Genomic DNA, 18,001 nt, shown 5'->3' with positions numbered 1-18,001 from the left:
TCAAGAAAAAATATCAATAAAACAGGTCCAACATTGGTTCAGTGAAAACATACCATAAAATGTCTAAGTAAAACAAGGCATTTGTGCAAATGCAAAGATAAAAAGCAGCGACGTTCATAAAAATGTTACGTGGGTTTCGGTAATCTTGAAATGTGAAAGAATTATTAAACGTCACCGGCATGCTAGAAACCATGGGAAAAGAGAAACTAGTAAAGAATTTATCCTAATAATTACACCGTCTGTATGTTAACCCACTTGATTTATCGAAAACATAAGATGTATAATTAAAATAAGGTCTTCGTGTAAATGCCAAGATAAAAAGAAAAGGTATGACCAACCAGCTGCCTTACTCAGATGCCTTAGCTATACACGTTTCTACATGGAGAAGAGTTGTATTTGACCCTTAAAGAGTAATGAAGGGAACAGAGACGAGCTGAAATCAAAAGTTTCCAATGATATAGACTATGTAGGGAAAACACACAAATAACACGAAATAAGAAAAATGTTTACCATTGAAAAAGCAGATATGTAATGATTGTCACGGTAGGTTTTGTCTATTCTATATTTAAGAATATATCATACTAATAAAATCTCAATTTGATGTATGTGAATGTTTTTATGGCAAGGCCAGTAGGTACTTTAAATGGGTCGAAGCTGCAAGACAACAGTCAGCAGGAGTAATTGCCTGCGAAATGCAACATTTGGTACTTTTTATTTGCTATATTCTTCTTTATGCATCTGAAAAACAGCTAATTGATAGAAAGACGCTGCCTTCAATCTTTTGACAGTCATTTAAGGAGGTAGACATAGGGTAAGGGACACAACCCATACAAATCATCAGAACGTTTGTATCCAGCATTTTACATCAATGTCATGTAAGCATCAAAGTAACTTGGATTAATTTCAATCTATGTCAAATGAAAGCTTGATAGCCTTTGGTGAAATTGAATATGATACAAACATATCAATGACCATGAGTTATTCAACTAATTTGTTTGAAACGTACATTTTGTATACATTTTGTATACATTTTGTAATATTTCATTGAACATTGTTGAAACGTGGATGTTTGCAAATTTTGAGATTGTCAATTTCAACAACTATGGTTCTTTCAGACAATTAAATTTTTAATTTAGAATTCAGACTTATTTGATCTCCGTTACTAACGAATTGAAATAAAACCAAAGAAGAAAATAAATAAAACAGATCATTAACAACACATTCAAAATACAAACAAGAATAATGTTATTTTTATTAGTGAACAACTTTTTTCTTTTGGTTTTGGATATCCTAAAGTGTTGTTCCAGATCTGTCAAGTGGTTCAGGCTGTCGTCTTTCCTGAAACAAGAGAAAAACATTCACGGTTTAGCTTCAAATCAAATGTATTATCGCTATTTTGTTTAAAATCCCTTTGATCTTGCTGTACGATAATTTTCAACCTCACGCCAGTCGAGTAAAAATGAAAATTATCGCTAGTTTCTATGTCTTCGCGTGACATACAAACAACAGCGTAGGAATATTTGACGACCCAAATAACCATCTTTTTGTTTACTGCGTATGAAATAATGGCTAATTTGTGGCAATATTTTGTAGTCTAAAATGGGAAATGATTAAATACAATAACTTACACGATTAGAATGAATAAATCCCAAAATTATTTAACAAATTTTAAACGCAATCGTCATAGTTAACCGATTTTTTTCCCAAAAAATGTGTATCACATCTGCACAACATATGTGACGTCACATAGCACGTCGCTGAAAAATAGTCCCGAAAGGAAATTTTGCAGTGCTTATAAAACTTACATATTTAGGTCAAGAAAACTGAAAATAAAAGAAACTAATACCTTACAATTCAGCAACACAGAGATAAACAGATTATTAAATATTTTTCAACTCGCGGGAGTTTCTCATGATATAAGCACCAGAAACTCCCTGTCGTTGAAAAATCTATCGATATTGAAAGATATTTCAAATGATATTAAATATAATTTTACACAAAAATGAATACAATAACGAGTATTTCAATGCTAATCACTCCCTGATAAGTGTTTTTATATTAACAAAAACGTGATAGACATAAAATGTCCCGTCCAATATAAAAATACAATTTATACAATGAATAGTTCTGTTTCTGATATGTTTAAAATATTTAAACATGAACTTTCGATTTGCAAAAAGAACAATGCAACGACGGCTCTTTATTCAAAGGATGGACTTCGCGAATTTTTACCATTTGCATGGTCAGCACATAATAATGTTCCATACGCAAGTAAACAAACTTTTTCTAAATATACATGATATCTACGCTGTCAGAAATGTGTAAAAGTGGACGCTGTAGTTGATGAATAATCATTTATAATTAAAACTAAAATTAAAACTAGTTAAAATATATCAAGAAAAAAACAAAGGATGTCAAATAGATAAATTATAGCTTACCATAGTCTATCAAAGATGAACATCTAAATCTATCATCAAACTTGCATTCCAAAGACCCAAAACAAAGCGTATCTCTAATTGGATCTAGTAAGAAAGTAAAACAGACTCAACATATATCTTTGCAAAAAACCTTAAGTTGCATTCGTTAAATAGACTTCCATCTGTGTTAAATCAATTTTCACAATTGGATCCCGTTTTATTTCGCGCCCTTAAAATAGTTATCCCCACACATGTATCTGTACATAACCAGATTTTTTACAGTATCATATTATGAATATGGGTTAGTGCTTTGAACTCCACTTATTACCGTGTTTCATGCATTTAGCCATGTATATTCACATCAATATTCGGTTCTCCTATAATTCTAAGATTCCACAAGAAAACACCTCACTAATTTTTACCTGCGTTCACAGAAGAAGTTCCGGCCTCTGAAACAAGAAAAGAAAATACTTTTAACTTCAAGGTATATGGGCCAACTATTTATGGAAAATTTTTCCTGAATGAAAATCTTCATTTTAAACCCTGAGTTCTAAAGATTATAAGGCTTTATTAATCCACTCAGTATGGTAGCTGGACATTTCAAGCTTAACAAAAATGCTATGTTATGATACCAGAAAGTTGAGTTAGATGAGGCTTGATTTATGTAGAAAACAGCAAATAATGATATCCTTTTGGATCACCTGATATCATTCCATTTCTTAGCTTGAGTTCATATTGCAAATCTGTTAAATTTTCGTATGATGTCTTGTTTTTTTATGTTCGATTTTATATGTGTAATTGTATTTTATTTTGTAGTCTAGATTGTGTATATTGATTGTCTCTGCTCTCTTTTGTTACGTTTTGGTTACGTTTTGGCAATGTACCTGTAGTTTGAAGTCTCTGAATAGAACTTATATTTTGATGGTTCGTTATGTTTCGCCAATATATACTTATGCTTATATATATAAATGATATTTAATCACCGCCGGTATATTCACGCCGCATTTAAAGAAGGGGTTTGGCGCGCTGTAAACATTTGATTTGATACTCCATTTTGTTTGAAACGCCTGTACCAAGTTAGGACCATTGCAGTACCATCTGCTCTCGTAGTGTAAAATCTATGTTGCCAGATTTGTTTTGGATTTGACTTGATTACACATCGAATTAATGTTCGGTAATTTTGTTGTTACCCTTATTCAGAGTATAAAGTCTACCTACCTCTAAGCACTAAGAGTTGACCACCATTACATAATAACTCGGGTTTGGGTGTTTTCTTAAGTCTTAATCCTAAAGAGGAAACCAATAATTTGTAATTACGGATAAAGTCGTTGTTGTAACCATACACATTGTGTCTTAATGCAGATCATGTTAAGACAGACATAACACATGATACTAAATATATAGATAGATGCTAATAATATAGACGTATACAGGTTATGTAATGAAGCAAGTGTTAGTAACTAAGCAATTGAGCAAAGAAATAGTTCATTTATACAACAAAACATGTATAATGGAATTTTGAACTGTCTATCTTGTGGTCATTATCATTTCTGATTTTGTAACAATTCTATAACGTGACAATGTAATTTGATCTTTTTGTAGCATTAGAAGCAAGGAACAAGACACATCATATAAATACTCTGCGAATGAATAGAGATCGTACCGATAGAGGTAATTTCTAATAAGATTTTTTGGTCACATCATCAGGCTTTTGACATGCATATTTCAGATGTTTCTCATTTGTCTGATCCCTAAAAAAATGTACTAAACGAAACTAACCTCTAAAAATCAGAACCACAACATTTTCTGACACTTTCTTCGCAGTCAGGCAATGGTAATATCGCCTACAACATACACATTACACTGTAGAATACTAAACAATAATCAGGCTAAAATGTTTGATTCACTTACACTTAAACAAATTATAGAAAATTATCATTGGTAGTATTTTAAATACATATGTGTCAATTATATTAATTAATGTAAAAAAGTATATAACTTAAAGATTTAATTTTTAGGTTCGTTGACCTGTTATGAAAATGTGCAATATATATATATATATGTCTTATTAAGCAAAACATCAATCTCATGTGCAGACTAAATTCGTAATTTCAAGGCTATGTACATCTCTGCCACACTTTGTACTATACCTCTAACTGCAAATGCAACACAACAGAGACAGTGCTTATGCCTTGTGAGATTTTCCGCACCCGTTAAAGCAGAACATATTAGTTTACGGAGTGAAAAAAAAACTTAAAAATCATAAACCGGTTAAAGGTCTGTGCATTGGATTTGCTTGAAATATGTTCTTTTAATATAGAAAAGAGAAATTCCAAGTGTCAAAGGAAGGCAAATCTGTGTACAAAATACAAAACATAGCTGTGAAAATTATTAAAATTAAAAAGAAAAGAAAGAAGAAAACACAAATATTCGCACATAAATCAAATGAACAAAATGATTAAAAGATCAAAATAAAATTTCCATGACAAACAGCTATGACACAGAACAAAATCGTGGAGGAATATAATATCATTCATAAACGACATTTACCTGCTTTTTATTACATAGTTAAGTCGTCCTGCCTCTTTGTAACAGGAACCTGTCCCCCATCTCAATCCTGTGTATGTATCTTTGCTGAATTTGATTTCTGTTAAGTGAATATATTTAGCCGACATTTGTCCCAAAAAAGCTACTGTAAAGTTTTTATTTACAATATAATCTGGAAATTGACACCCGCAGTCACCTATAGTAAAGGGAAGAATATAAGCTTTTGTGTTGTTAGATTGACTGATTCTAAATACTCTGAATTTATATTGACTATATACGAAGTTTTCTAGTTGTTACCAGACGGTCAACTGTGACAACAGTCAATCTGGTATAGTTCCGTTGAAAACTCATTTAAAATATTGTGGTATTTGTATGTTTTTTTTTTAATTATCTGTATTCGTCGAACTTCGCTGAAGAGTTACTGTTCTAGTGATATGTAACTAAATTTGTTACCAACTGGTATATGAAACTACTTTGGTTGGCGGATCGCTATATTTCAGTCAAATATATAACGAAAAATACCGAGATCAAGTACGTTGGATATTCGATGTTCGATATTCGATATCAAACTCAATATCAAAAAAGGTAAAATTTTACCGTTTGATATTCATTTCTGGCTACTCTTTTTCTGTACGACATTCGATTGATATTCTTTTCAAGTTTATATATTGAATATAGAGTGGATTTGAATATCAAACTGAATATCAAACAGAAGTTTGGTCTGTTCGATCTTGGTTTGACTTTCCTTTCCGGGTTATATGCTGAATATACAATGGATTTGAATGTCAAACTGAATATCAAACAGAAGTTTGGTCTGTTCGATCTTGGTTTGACTTTCCTTTCCGGGTTATATGCTGAATATAGAATGGATTTGAATGTCAAACTGAATATCAAACAGAAGTTTGGTCTGTTCGATCTTGGTTTGACTTTCCTTTCCGGGTTATATTCTGAATATAGAATGGATTTGAATGTCAAACAGAATATCAAACAGGATATTTTGCTGCTTGATATTCGTTTGACATTCGTTTCTGGGTTATATATTGAATATAGGACGGAATAGAATATCAAACTGACTCTCAAATAATATTGTTTTGCTGTTCGATATTCGTTTGACATTCGTTTCCGATTATATATTGAATATAGAATGGATATGAATATCAAACTGAATATCAAACAGGAGTTTGGTCTGTTCGATATTAGTTTGACATTAGTTTCTGGTTTATTTATTGAATATAGATTGGATTGGAATATCAAATTGAATACCAAACAGGAATTTGGTCTATGTGATATTCTTTCCTGTTTATATATTGAATAAAGAACGGATTTGAATATCAAACTGAATATCAAATAAGAGTGTCTTTGCTGTTCGATATTCGATTGACATTCGTTTCCGGTTTGTGTGTTGAATATAGAATGAATTTGAATATCAAACTGAATATCAAACAGGAACAAAAATCCTGTTTTATATTCAAACCCGCTAGACTCAATATTTTATCCGAAAACGAATGTCAAACGAATATCGAATAGACAAAAAAACTTTTTTTATTTCATCATTGGTTTTCATACCCAAAAAGTAGCATAAGAGAATGAAAGTATAGAAAATTATAGAATTTTCCCAAAACTTAAGACTGGGTACTAAAAGGCTTGTTTTTACTTTCTATTCTACATTGCAATACTTAATTGCACAGAAAAAGTTATCCATTTTACTTATTATAAGCTAAAGAAGTAACATTTTTTACTTAGAAGCGGTTAAGATAGCACAGATACAAGAATATCTTCTATGACGCCGCATTTGAAATGATGAAACTTCAGAAAATGTAGTCGGTAAGGACTGATTTGCACTAAACAATCAAATTTCTTAACACAAACTACATTTTTTTAATCTGTGCACCTTAACCAACACATGAAATTATTGTTTCTATGGTGAAAATCCTATTTCTTCAGATGTAGTGTTAATGAAAACTTGCAACAAGGTACTACAATTCAGCTAGGTCATTTCTGAAAATTTGGTCTCATTTTGTTGAAAAAAGCTGTTTTGAGTCAGTCCGCACAGAAATTTCTAGTGTTTTGTAATTAAAAAGTGCATATTTTGAAAATCCTTGGCGTGCGGGGGTTCAAGTCATTTATAAGTAATTTAGTGATGATTTTTATAAAATCTAATGGCCATGGTAATATACTGAAAAAATATTATTGAGTTTTAGTTCAAATCAGGGCTGCCTTTCCAAAACTAACAGCCAAATACTATCTTTTATTAAATATCAGGCAGTTAGACACAACCACAGGATGAAAGCAGGCATGGAGTAGGTGAAAAAATGGTAAAAATAACAAAATCCCTTTCGATTCATTCTCTCGTAATTTTAGTTCCAAAAGTTCGTGCGAAATAAGGTATTTTGATAATCAGCTATCTAATGCTGAGGAGAGAACCTAATACGGTAGGGGACTGAAATGTTCCGGATACCATTTGAATTACACCTGATTACCATAACATATATATCATTTGTCTATGAATAAACGCTTAACTACATTTAAACAATATATCCACCAAATTTAAACTTTTAATTTTTTCAAAATTTGACAGGGGTAAATGGGTGTGCGAAACAGTGCGCTTTAATGTAACTGTATAGTGAACCCTTGATATTCAGTTTGATTTTCAAATCCATTCTTTATTTAATATATAACGCGGACACGAATGTCAAACGAATATCGAACAGACTAAACTCCTGCTTGATATTCAGTTTGATATTCAAATCCGTTTTATATTCAATATATAACCCAGAAACAAATGTCAAACGAATATCGAACATCAAAAAATCATGTTTGATTTTCAGTTTGATATTCAAATCCATTCTGTATTCAATATGTAAACCGGAAACGAATATCAAACGAATATCGAACAGAAAAAGACAACGGTTGGATATTCATTTGATATTCATTTAGAGTTTAAATTCTTAAAAGTAGCCGGAAATGAATATCAAACTAATATCAAACGGTGAAATTTTACCGTTTGATATTCAGTTTGATATTGAAAAGTTTGAATGTCGAATATCGAACACCGAATATCAAACGTACTTGATCTCGGTACGAAAAATAATCATTTCAGTGACTGAGGTTATTTTATTGCCACTGGAATGGCCGAGTAATTGCGATTACATGCATCTTAGGCTTGTTGAAACCAACCAACATCATTTGTAACAATAAATTATATTATTTAACTCGATTTGATGCGAGTCTGATTTTTATTTCGACGTTTGATTGCAGGAAAGAGTTGTTTATATATTACTCACCTTTCCGAATGAGGCAAATAAATGTCCCAATAAAAAGGAATACATAAGAGCTTATTCTAGTATTCATCATAAACTTGGTTTTTTTATTGCTCGCCTGAAATATTGAAAACAAATTAATTACACAGTTTGTCAAAGTTTTCGATTTTTCCTATATCTGTACAATTTCAAAGCATTTAAATAAAAACCATGCCAATAACAGTATGATACCCATAACACGCCTCTCTTGTCTATGCCCATATATTTAGCGTAAGAACGTTCACTATTTAACTGTTATTTAAAAAAAAATAATAATACTAATGCATTCTTAAGAAAGCATCTTAGCCACTGAAATGTGGAATATAAACTAAACAATACCTCTTCAGTATCAAAATGAAGCAGCCTACCTGAAGCTCTCAACCTGTCTGACTAAGACACTATTGTTTACAATAGTCTTATTTGAGAAACAAAATGTATGAGTTAAAATGAAATTAATTTGTTATCAGTTCTTTTTTAATTCAAATTCGTAAAATTTAATGAACCTGCAAAATGTCACACTATCGAGTATGGAAGATAAAAAGTTTCAGACACAAAATAATTCGTCGTATTAACTGAATTCATAAACTTAATTCGTTTCCATTTCTTTGTTGAATTTTCCAACTTATAAAATGTAATAAAATTGCAAATATTGCTCCAAATAGTATCGAAGATAAAAGCTTCTCTAAAATGATCTAAACCGCCTTAATATCTGAATTCATAAAGTGTCCACATATAAATTAAAAGATAAGATCTTCTTGCAGTTACAATTACATTTGGCCACATCAGCAAAGCCACCTGTTGCAACACGTCAGACAATTTTTCATATCTATTTTAACTGTGGTGTTCAATTTAAAACCGTTCATTGAAACTGTCAACACGTAGGTAAGCAATCATAGATTGTTATGCGCATGTATATGCTTATGGTTGTTTTAGTATCTCATTAAACCTTTTATTTACTGGGGAATAAAACTAGATTTTTTTATTTTATTTTATTTTTTGTAAAATGTGTAAGACAGTCTGAAATATTTCTTCAATAAACTGTTGACCGCTTTTCGTTTGTTTTTTTATTCAGTCCATGTACTTGGATTTTGGCAACAATATACGAATGCCTTTTATTTAGACATTGAATCATACAACAAAAAAATGATATCAATAGGATAATTCTTTGTTTAAATTTGGATGTTAATTTTAGTTGTTTGGTAAAGCATGTGCTTTTAATAATATATTGCATTAATTCTTTTTTATAGAAATGAATAAAGCTGTGTTCGGAGCCATAGGAGTTATTCTGTGTACTTTCTTCGTCGTACCAGGTATGTCAGAATGAGAAGCTTGTTAACATCTGTTCAAATCAAGGTTTTCCCAGAAGCAGGTAACTTCTTGTTTTTAATTTTGTCATAGTTTTCCTTTCCTCTTTCGTCTACCCCGGACTTGAGTTTTTATGAACAACTCGGCGGATGTTTCTAGAAAAGCAGAGGACGCTATTGCCACTGGTGCACCCACCTGGTCCATGTTCCCAGTTTTCATTGGAGTTCGAGTTACTAATTTACTACTTTGTTGTGTATGTCTATTTTCCATGTCTGGTCTTTGTCCTTGGATTACATTGTTTTGATTACCGCTATAACCTTGGTTCTTTTGATTACTCTTTCTACACTATATGTAATAGTTTTATATTCATCTATTTTATGAGCAATTCTCTGGTTGTTTCCAGAAAAGAAGAGAACGCTTATCCTACCGCTGCACCTGGTACAAACTCCAAGATTTCAGTGGGATCCAGTTAGCTCATTTAATTTTCTTGCTATGTATATGTTAATTTATAAGTCATTCCATGTTCTTTTTGTGCGTGTGTTTTTTTATTTAAATGTATGTTGTCCTATGATGACGTTTTTAAATTTGGATCCAATGATTCTTTTTACATATTTAATGCTCAGCTAAAATGTCGTTCACGGTTTATGTAGGTAGACATTGTTACAACTTTATTGAAGAGCCAAGAAATATAGACTTGCGAGTATAAATTTGTCTTATTGCCGGAATAATTCATATAGGTAACAACAAAATTACCGAACATTAATCCTGTCTATAAACAAGTCAAGTCGAAAATAAATCTGGCAAAATGAGCATCCTGCATTCTACCGACAACTTGGAGTACATTCCAGGTGTACCGGTATGGCAAGCGTCCTCTTCTGTTCTAAAAAAAAAACCAGAGTTGCTTATAAGATAGTCAGAGAAATGTCATAATACTGATTTTAAAGAGGCATAAAATGATCATGGGATTGCAACTAAAACAATAAAATAATAAAATCATTAGAAGGGGATAGAGTTGCTGAGGGCGAAATATATAAACCGACGTGCATCAATATGTTAAATATGCGTTTTATCACAATAGAATAACAAAAATTCTTTAGTTTTTTTTTTTCTTTTTTTGATTTTCGTAATTTTACAAAATTTACAAAACAAAAACAATTAACAGTCCCTTCACTTATTCTTGCACCGTAAGAAATACATATAGATAAAATTTTGAAAAAAAAATGAAATGGATATATTTTGCACATTTGTTATGGATATTACACAATTGAGATAATATGTCAAAACTTCGGTTCCTGTTAGCAATGGATGCTTACGAACATGAAATTATTTTTATTTCTTTTGATATTTTCCTACCAATGTGGGCTTTCATAAACCCAAATATGAAAGCACGTTTGCACTTGCAAAATTTATCTTTTTTTAGCCAGGAGTTCTTGCGAATTCCCAAGTCTGTGGAGAGGAAAGGTGTTCAAGCTGTATAGTCATTGGCCGAAATCTTATGAGAACTTTACTTTTAGCGAGAACGATCCTTCTACAGTAGTTTTTAAAAAACGCAGATCAAGTTCAAAGTTTCCGTCCCCTATCGAGATGAAGTGTGAGAAAATAATTCAGAATCAAATAATCATGAGGTAAGTTTGATGGAACGGGGCATGCAATGAATTAATTTGAGATGTTCAAGGGAAGTATATAAAAAAATATACCTTCGTTACTTATGAAAATGATATTTTAATTGAAAGATGTTTTAATTTATAATACTGATAATCGGATAGTACAGTTGAGTGGAAATCATTTATATGTTTTTCAAATCTGAAAAATAGAGGCTTCTACTATAACAATTAAACATACGTATTTAAGGAAAAATCCTGAGAGGAAATAACCTAGATTACCTTTTATAGTTTTTGATTTGCGAAGTAATGAATAACATTAAATAATCTCGTATTTTATGAGATATTTTTTCTTTTTCAGCTGGACTTTATCAAATGGAAAGACAATGTACTCATGTTGGGAATTTAGAATATCAAGTCCTGATGTTTTCAGTGTTTTATTCAGGACAGGAATGGGTGGTAATAAAGTACTACTGCAAGAAGTTGTGCCAAATATGAATAGTACAAAGATGATCTAAATCATAAACAAATCCTTCTATGTACATAGGAAAATCACAATCATGTTTTCCATATGTTTTGAAAAAAATATACATGAAAACATACGTTTATCTGGTGTTTTTCATATATTAAGGATGATTATTAAAACCAATGCAAACATGTTTTTAGGATAACTAGTTGATATTTTTTATAAGCACTAAACAAATATTCCCATATCGGTCAGAAAAAAATGTGTCCATATGTTTAAAAACATTTTGAAATATATTTATGTTGCAGTTTTACCTGACTGTGTAATACTAACCATCTTAGGTTGTGGTATTATGCATTTGTTGAATGGTGATTAGGAGAACAGTAAATTTATAACCCCGAGGTTACATTTGGTATCAAGGGGTAATATATTTACTATTAACGTATTAACAGTTGATAATCTTGAAGCCGGGGTACTATACTCGTTCGACAAGTTTCTCTCAAAAATAACCCCGGGTCACCAGTCACGTCTTCTGTCTTTTGATTGGCTGTGCGAATACAATGTTATTTTGTTTACTTTTATACGTTCTAATATTCAAATTTAATGAACAATACTTTTGAATATTTTTTTCCAAATTACTTATATCATCTTTCGATATAAATGCACAATTATAAAGTTATAAAGTTATATAATCTAATTTTTGTTTTTATTTAATATCAAAAGCGGCGATTTACTCATATATAGTGCATTTCTGTCGCTGGTGACTTGAGTCTATATTTTAGCGATTTGAGGGTTGCTTATGATATTGACAAGGGAAACCGATTATTACAGTTGAAAATTATTATACTAAACTTTATTGATGTCTACATAATCCAGTATCAAAATGCGCGACCACAAATAATCAATCTACATCAGATTATTACTTTGTTGAATGGTAAACTCTGATAAAATCTGAATTTGATTAGCCAATGAGAATTGGACTATAAAATATGAGTACGGCACTTTTGCACATGTTAATAGTTAAAACTGTTGAGCGGGTAAACGGAACAATGAAGGCCTTTTTGAGTAATTAGTTAAAAAATGTTACACTTGAATAATCACAGGAAATAAAAAGAGAAGTATAATGACATCAATTACTCAATTAATTAACAATTAATTGTTTTTGAACAATGACTGATTTATTATTTCCTGAAAATAAGTGCAAAATAAGTGATATATCTTAACCAGTTATCTGATATACATAAATGTATCTATATGTAATAGTATCAGGCTATCAATGTAATTGATCGTAACTATTTTGTTATAGGAAATGAATGCATGTCTTGTCGAAAAACGTTATAACCACATTTGTTTCGGCGTAGTCTCTTTTCCTCACTTCTTTTATTACAGGTTATCGTATACGGGAAGTTAAAGATTCTAAAGTCCTTTGTGTTGATGGAGGATATCTGTACATCGGAAGAGGTGAGTCATGTATTTCATGCATTCATGTCGCGTGAAAAGTGCATACTGCATTCCAGATGCTCAACTGTTATCTTCATATTTAGTGTTTTTTTTTCCGCAGTCCAATGTCGCGTGAAAACTGCGTACTGCATTCCAGATGCTCAACTGTTATCTTCGTATTTACTGGTTTTTTTCCGAAGTCCAAATTCAAATATTCTAACTTTAGTTATTTCAGTAATACTCAAGGTGCAAAAGGTAATAAAGAAAACCAAGATTCTAGCGATAATCAAAAGAATGTAATTCAGGGACATGGAAAAAAAACATACACACACAGATTTTTAAAACTGGGAATATGGACAAGGTGCACCGATGGGTAATTGTCCTCTGTTTTTCTACCGACAAGAAGTAAACAGAACAAATTTATCAAAATAAAATATCGAAATCTGTCAGAATCAGTCAAATCACTAAATTTTGAAGAAATGTTTATTAAAAGTATAATGATGATAAGCGATTAAATTAGTACCGCGACTTAAATAGATAACTTTAGAGGGATGGGTTGGTCTTTATTGCAATTGCGGATCCAGAGTTTTAGGTGGGGTGCCCAAACAAATTTCACCGCATCAAAGGATCACCGGTGAGGATCACGAAATGTTCCGAATTTGCTAGGGGGGTATTGGGGCATGCCCATTTTTTCAATAACTTCCAACAATTGCGATTTTCTAAGGGGGGGGCGCCCCCCTCTGGATCCGCTACTGGATTGAACTATCGGTACTGAAGAGTAACTCTATTTACTGATTTTTCTATATTATAAGCTGCTACTTACATTGTGTAATGATCATTTAGTCTTTTGTTATGTTCTATTTTGTAGCAAATGATTCAAAGGGTAAGAAAAGCTGTAGTTCTATATAATATTTGTTTACATAGAGGGTATTTTCATAAAATTTGCCTTAGGAAAAGTGAAATTGCATGAAACACTGATTTTGCTTCCAACTTAAAGCGAGAGCAGTATCAACATTAAAAACAACGTCTCTGCTCAAGGGCAGTCAAGTAATCGATACTTCCATTTAATTACATCGTTCTATTTTCTAAATAGATTTCTGATTTTAAGAATTCAGTTACATTTTCGGTGTGAAAACATTTTCGCTATTTCCGTTAGGAAAAAAGAATTTATCAATCGCTGAGAATAAGTCCCTATAGTACGGAATAAATTTGTGAATGTAAGTGTAAAAAATGAAAAGTAGCGACATTTAATTGATATCCTGGAACGGAAAACTAAGTATCGGAAGATACAAAATGTTTTACATTATGTTATTGTATAGGCATTTCAAAAAAGAGAGGTTTGATAATTCTCTACTTCAGTAGTTCAGGAGTACTCACAAGCAAATTGTAGAAGTTGTTAGTCATTAGAGCAAGTAATGAATAAACAAGAAAACATGACAATGTTTCTATATCTTTTGTAGCTCTATAATATAGCTGTTAAGTGGGATAATTTGTAACTGCACATGTTTATATTTTTCTCCTTTTGTTTTTTTTTTTCAGACCCAGTTGACTTCAACAACTGCTTAACTGCTGATGGATGTAAAGAACTTGAGACTTGTTCAAAAGAGAACGTACCTGCAGATGCTATTGTTGCTGAAGAAGCAATGTTCAAGTCTGCCGATACCATACAATGGTAGAATGGAAACATCAGAATCAAATAAATACTGTTTTAGCTGTGCAACATGTCACTATTGATATGCCTGTCTACATATTCAAATTTTCCACACTGCCATACTTATGTGTACTTTTAACCTTACGAAAAAAACGTCTAAACTAAATATTGGTTCAATTCAATTCAGCTTCAAAAGTACATTTGCCTTGATTTGTATATGATTACAAAGGCACTATGAATACATGCGTGTCATATTAATTCACTATTTCATTCCTTGATATATTTGTTATGTGACGCTTAGTGTAAGTCTCACTATGTGATAGATGGAATAGATATAGGAGATTGTTTATCTGCTAGTCTTGGAAACTGCTGCCCTAGTCTTAGTATGTGTTACTTTTATTTCTATATTCAATGATTAGTGGCTTGTGTTTTCTGGAGGATTAGCCTTTCTCCTTTACCACATGATTTTATCTCCTTTGTTGAAGTAGGTTTTTTTTGTTCAATTTGTCTCATAACAACTTACTGACCCATTGCTCTATCATAATCACTCGAATTATAGACCCATCCCACTTCTTATTTGTGTTGGGAAAGTGTTCGATATGGTTATTTCTAAACAAATTCATAATCATTTATATGACAATCGACTGATTTATTAATACCAATCTGGATTCTGTCCTGGTCATTCTACTGTTCTTCAGCTTTTCAAAATATATGTTTAGCTTTAAAAAAAAAAAGAAATGGTGTGCGCAGTTTTTTAATCATACATTGTGTAGTTGTTATTGCATGTAGAACATTTATGTAGTTACTTATAATTGTAATAAGGGAGAGAGCATTCATAAATTCAAATATTTTATGTCCAATCCATGTGCTCTTTATGCAATAAAATATGTTCATTTCAGTCAAAGAGTTAATGATGACCATAAAACTTCTGTAGTAATGGCTTTAATCTTGTATCAATATAGCACTGTTCGAGAAACCTTATCATAAGAAGTCTAGTGTGTAGTTTTGACAAGCTCTTTCAAGACATATAAAACTCTGTCCGCAGGTTTTAACAGAATATTGCACAGATGAACAGAAAAGCTGACTTGAAGAGTCATCGCATTCATCGTAAAGTCTGGTCATGCGTTGATTTTTTGGTGTATGTCAAGATATGAGGCTGACCTCATAGTGTCTGTAGTATTCTTTATCTCAAGTTCTTTTGGGTAGATGCAATGTGTGTAATCCCTGAAACTTAATAGTTAAAAGACAATACGTCACCTGTATAATACAAATGATTATATCAAATGACCTTGCTAAATGACGATCCTTTGTTTGGATCAGATAAGCTCATAGGAATGAAATGAAAGATTAGCGAGTATCAGCTCTTAATTCGTTCCTTTTGATTGCCGACGGAAATAGTTCAGTAAATTAATTAAAATCAGCAAATTCATATTGTCATTGATTCCACAGTTTCAAGAGTAATCAAGGGAACCGAGGTTATAGCGGTGATCAAAAGAATGTATTCCAGGGACAAGGACCAGACATGGAAAACAGACATACACAACAAAGAACATAAAGTAACTAAAATCATACATACAAAGTAACAAAAGCAAATGAGCAACTCGGACTCCACTAAAAACTGGGAGCATGGACCAGGTGCACCGGTAGAGTAAGCGTCTTCTGCTTTTCTAGAAACACCCACCGAGTTGCTCATAAAAAGTCAAGTCCGGGGTAGACAAACGAGGAAAGGCAAACTATGACCCTTTGAATAAATCAGTTTTCATGGTGCTGATGGATACACCATAACGTTCATGATGACAACCATAAAACTTCTGTAGTGATGACTTCAATCTTGTAGCAACATAACTCTGTTCCAGAAGCCTATTTGTTAGACTTCTAGCACGATGCAAAAAGTCTGCGTTGTTTCGACAAGCTCCGGCATAGCGTATGAATTGTGATATGAAGACTCCATACGCAGGAGCCGAAGGGATGTTGCCACAGATGAAAGAAAAGTTGACAATTCTGAATAAAAAGTCATCACGTTTGTCGTAAAGTTTGGTCAATAGTTTTTCTTTACCATCGATTTCTAAGTGTAGGTCAAGATATGAGGCTGACTTCACAGTGTCTGTAGTATCCTTTATCTCAAGTTCTTTTGGGTAGATGCGATGTATTGGGACCAAGATTTTGAAGTATGACGGTTGTTAAAATTATAGTTTCAATATATATATTTCAAAATACTCCCACTGTGAAAGACTACCAAAAAATTCTTTATGACATTGCTATGTTAAATCTATGGTTTTAACACAACACAAACATAACATAAAACATAACATAACATCAAAACTTTTATTGCATTTTTTAAACAGAAATTGCAATTTTCAATCTATTTATGATATTAAAGTAACATCATTTGTTCTTTAAAATTCAGCAAAATAAATGTATGATTTGTTTTGAGAGTGGTTTAGAAGACATATAGAGCATTAAAGAGATATAACTTGACAAACCACCTGAGGAGTCTTTCTTATTAAGATTTAAAATACATGAAAATGCAATATATATTTCAACAAAAACTGGTGATATTGAATTTATTTACGTTGTATACATCATATTTATTACGTATCCTACTTGCAATACAGGGGGAATAAATCTCTTATCCGTTATTTATCCTAAACCAACAAATTAGAATTTAGTTAAACATTCGCAAAATCTCTATTACATATTCCAATTGTGCAAGTCCTATTTAGGACTCCGATATCGAACATACTTTTGGGAACATAACTGGACTTTGTCATTTTTGAATATTGGGACATGGGGCATCCATCTCTTATCCGTTATTCCCTTTTCACCACTGAATTGAATTGAATAAAACTTTTACGAAAAGCTTTACATATTACCATTGTGATCCTAATAAGTGTTGGAGTCAAAAGATGCGTTTTATATAAATGAGAGTTTGGGTATCAAGTTATTGTTCGTTGGTAACATCCTTTTCTAAGTTATTTCTATTATCTCTTTACCTGCCTATAATAGAAAAATTATAGGGGACGGAAAATATAGATTGTTCCATTTTCATATCGCGGTATTTATTTTTCTTAAGCTTGCACGTACATATTCTTTGAAGTATGTCTTTAATATAAAACTACTGTACATTTGTTTTAATACCATTGTGCGACAGAAATTTTGTAATTATTGTAAGAAAATTTTGGGTGATCATTTATTACATTTTTTTGTCATCTGCTTATCAGTATCAATTTAAGGTGAGGGCCTGAAAAAAGTTATGAATTAGGCTTTGATATGCA

General features: G+C 31.7%; 2 protein-coding genes across 4 annotated transcripts; one reads left to right on the top strand and one right to left on the bottom strand.

Moving 5' to 3' along the window:
* Positions 1–1,237: 1,237 nt before the first annotated feature.
* On the bottom strand, positions 1,238–8,915 carry LOC148598525 (uncharacterized). 3 transcript variants are annotated; one of them, XM_088561601.1, is made up of 8 exons: positions 8,767–8,915; positions 8,249–8,342; positions 4,968–5,160; positions 4,197–4,261; positions 3,636–3,704; positions 2,840–2,866; positions 2,439–2,522; positions 1,238–1,338 (listed from the first exon to the last, which is right to left on the bottom strand). In XM_088561601.1, exons 2-8 carry the CDS (start codon positions 8,316–8,318, stop codon positions 1,322–1,324), a joined length of 525 nt encoding a protein of 174 aa, XP_088417727.1. In that variant the 5' UTR covers positions 8,319–8,342; positions 8,767–8,915; the 3' UTR covers positions 1,238–1,321. The 3 variants fall into 3 exon arrangements, with proteins under 3 accessions (XP_088417727.1, XP_088417726.1, XP_088417725.1); XM_088561600.1 differs by lacking the exon at positions 8,767–8,915 and adding an exon at positions 8,632–8,691; XM_088561599.1 differs by lacking the exon at positions 8,767–8,915 and adding an exon at positions 8,603–8,660.
* A 153-nt stretch (positions 8,916–9,068) lies between these two features.
* LOC148598524 (uncharacterized) lies at positions 9,069–15,624 on the top strand. Its single transcript, XM_088561070.1, has 7 exons — positions 9,069–9,145; positions 9,511–9,573; positions 10,989–11,193; positions 11,531–11,628; positions 13,025–13,096; positions 13,944–13,958; positions 14,615–15,624. The coding sequence occupies exons 2-7, from the start codon at positions 9,513–9,515 to the stop codon at positions 14,749–14,751; spliced, it is 588 nt and encodes a 195-aa protein (XP_088417196.1). The 5' UTR covers positions 9,069–9,145; positions 9,511–9,512; the 3' UTR covers positions 14,752–15,624.
* The last annotated feature ends 2,377 nt before the right edge of the window (positions 15,625–18,001 follow it).

Source organism: Perna viridis, chromosome 14, assembly GCF_037379345.1.
Source record: "Perna viridis isolate PV_CMFRI_1.1 ecotype Kerala chromosome 14, ASM3737934v1, whole genome shotgun sequence".
NCBI classification, from domain to species: domain Eukaryota; kingdom Metazoa; phylum Mollusca; class Bivalvia; order Mytilida; family Mytilidae; genus Perna; species Perna viridis.
Note: the sequence above shows the minus strand (reverse complement) of the source record. Positions and strands in the feature narration are given on the sequence as shown.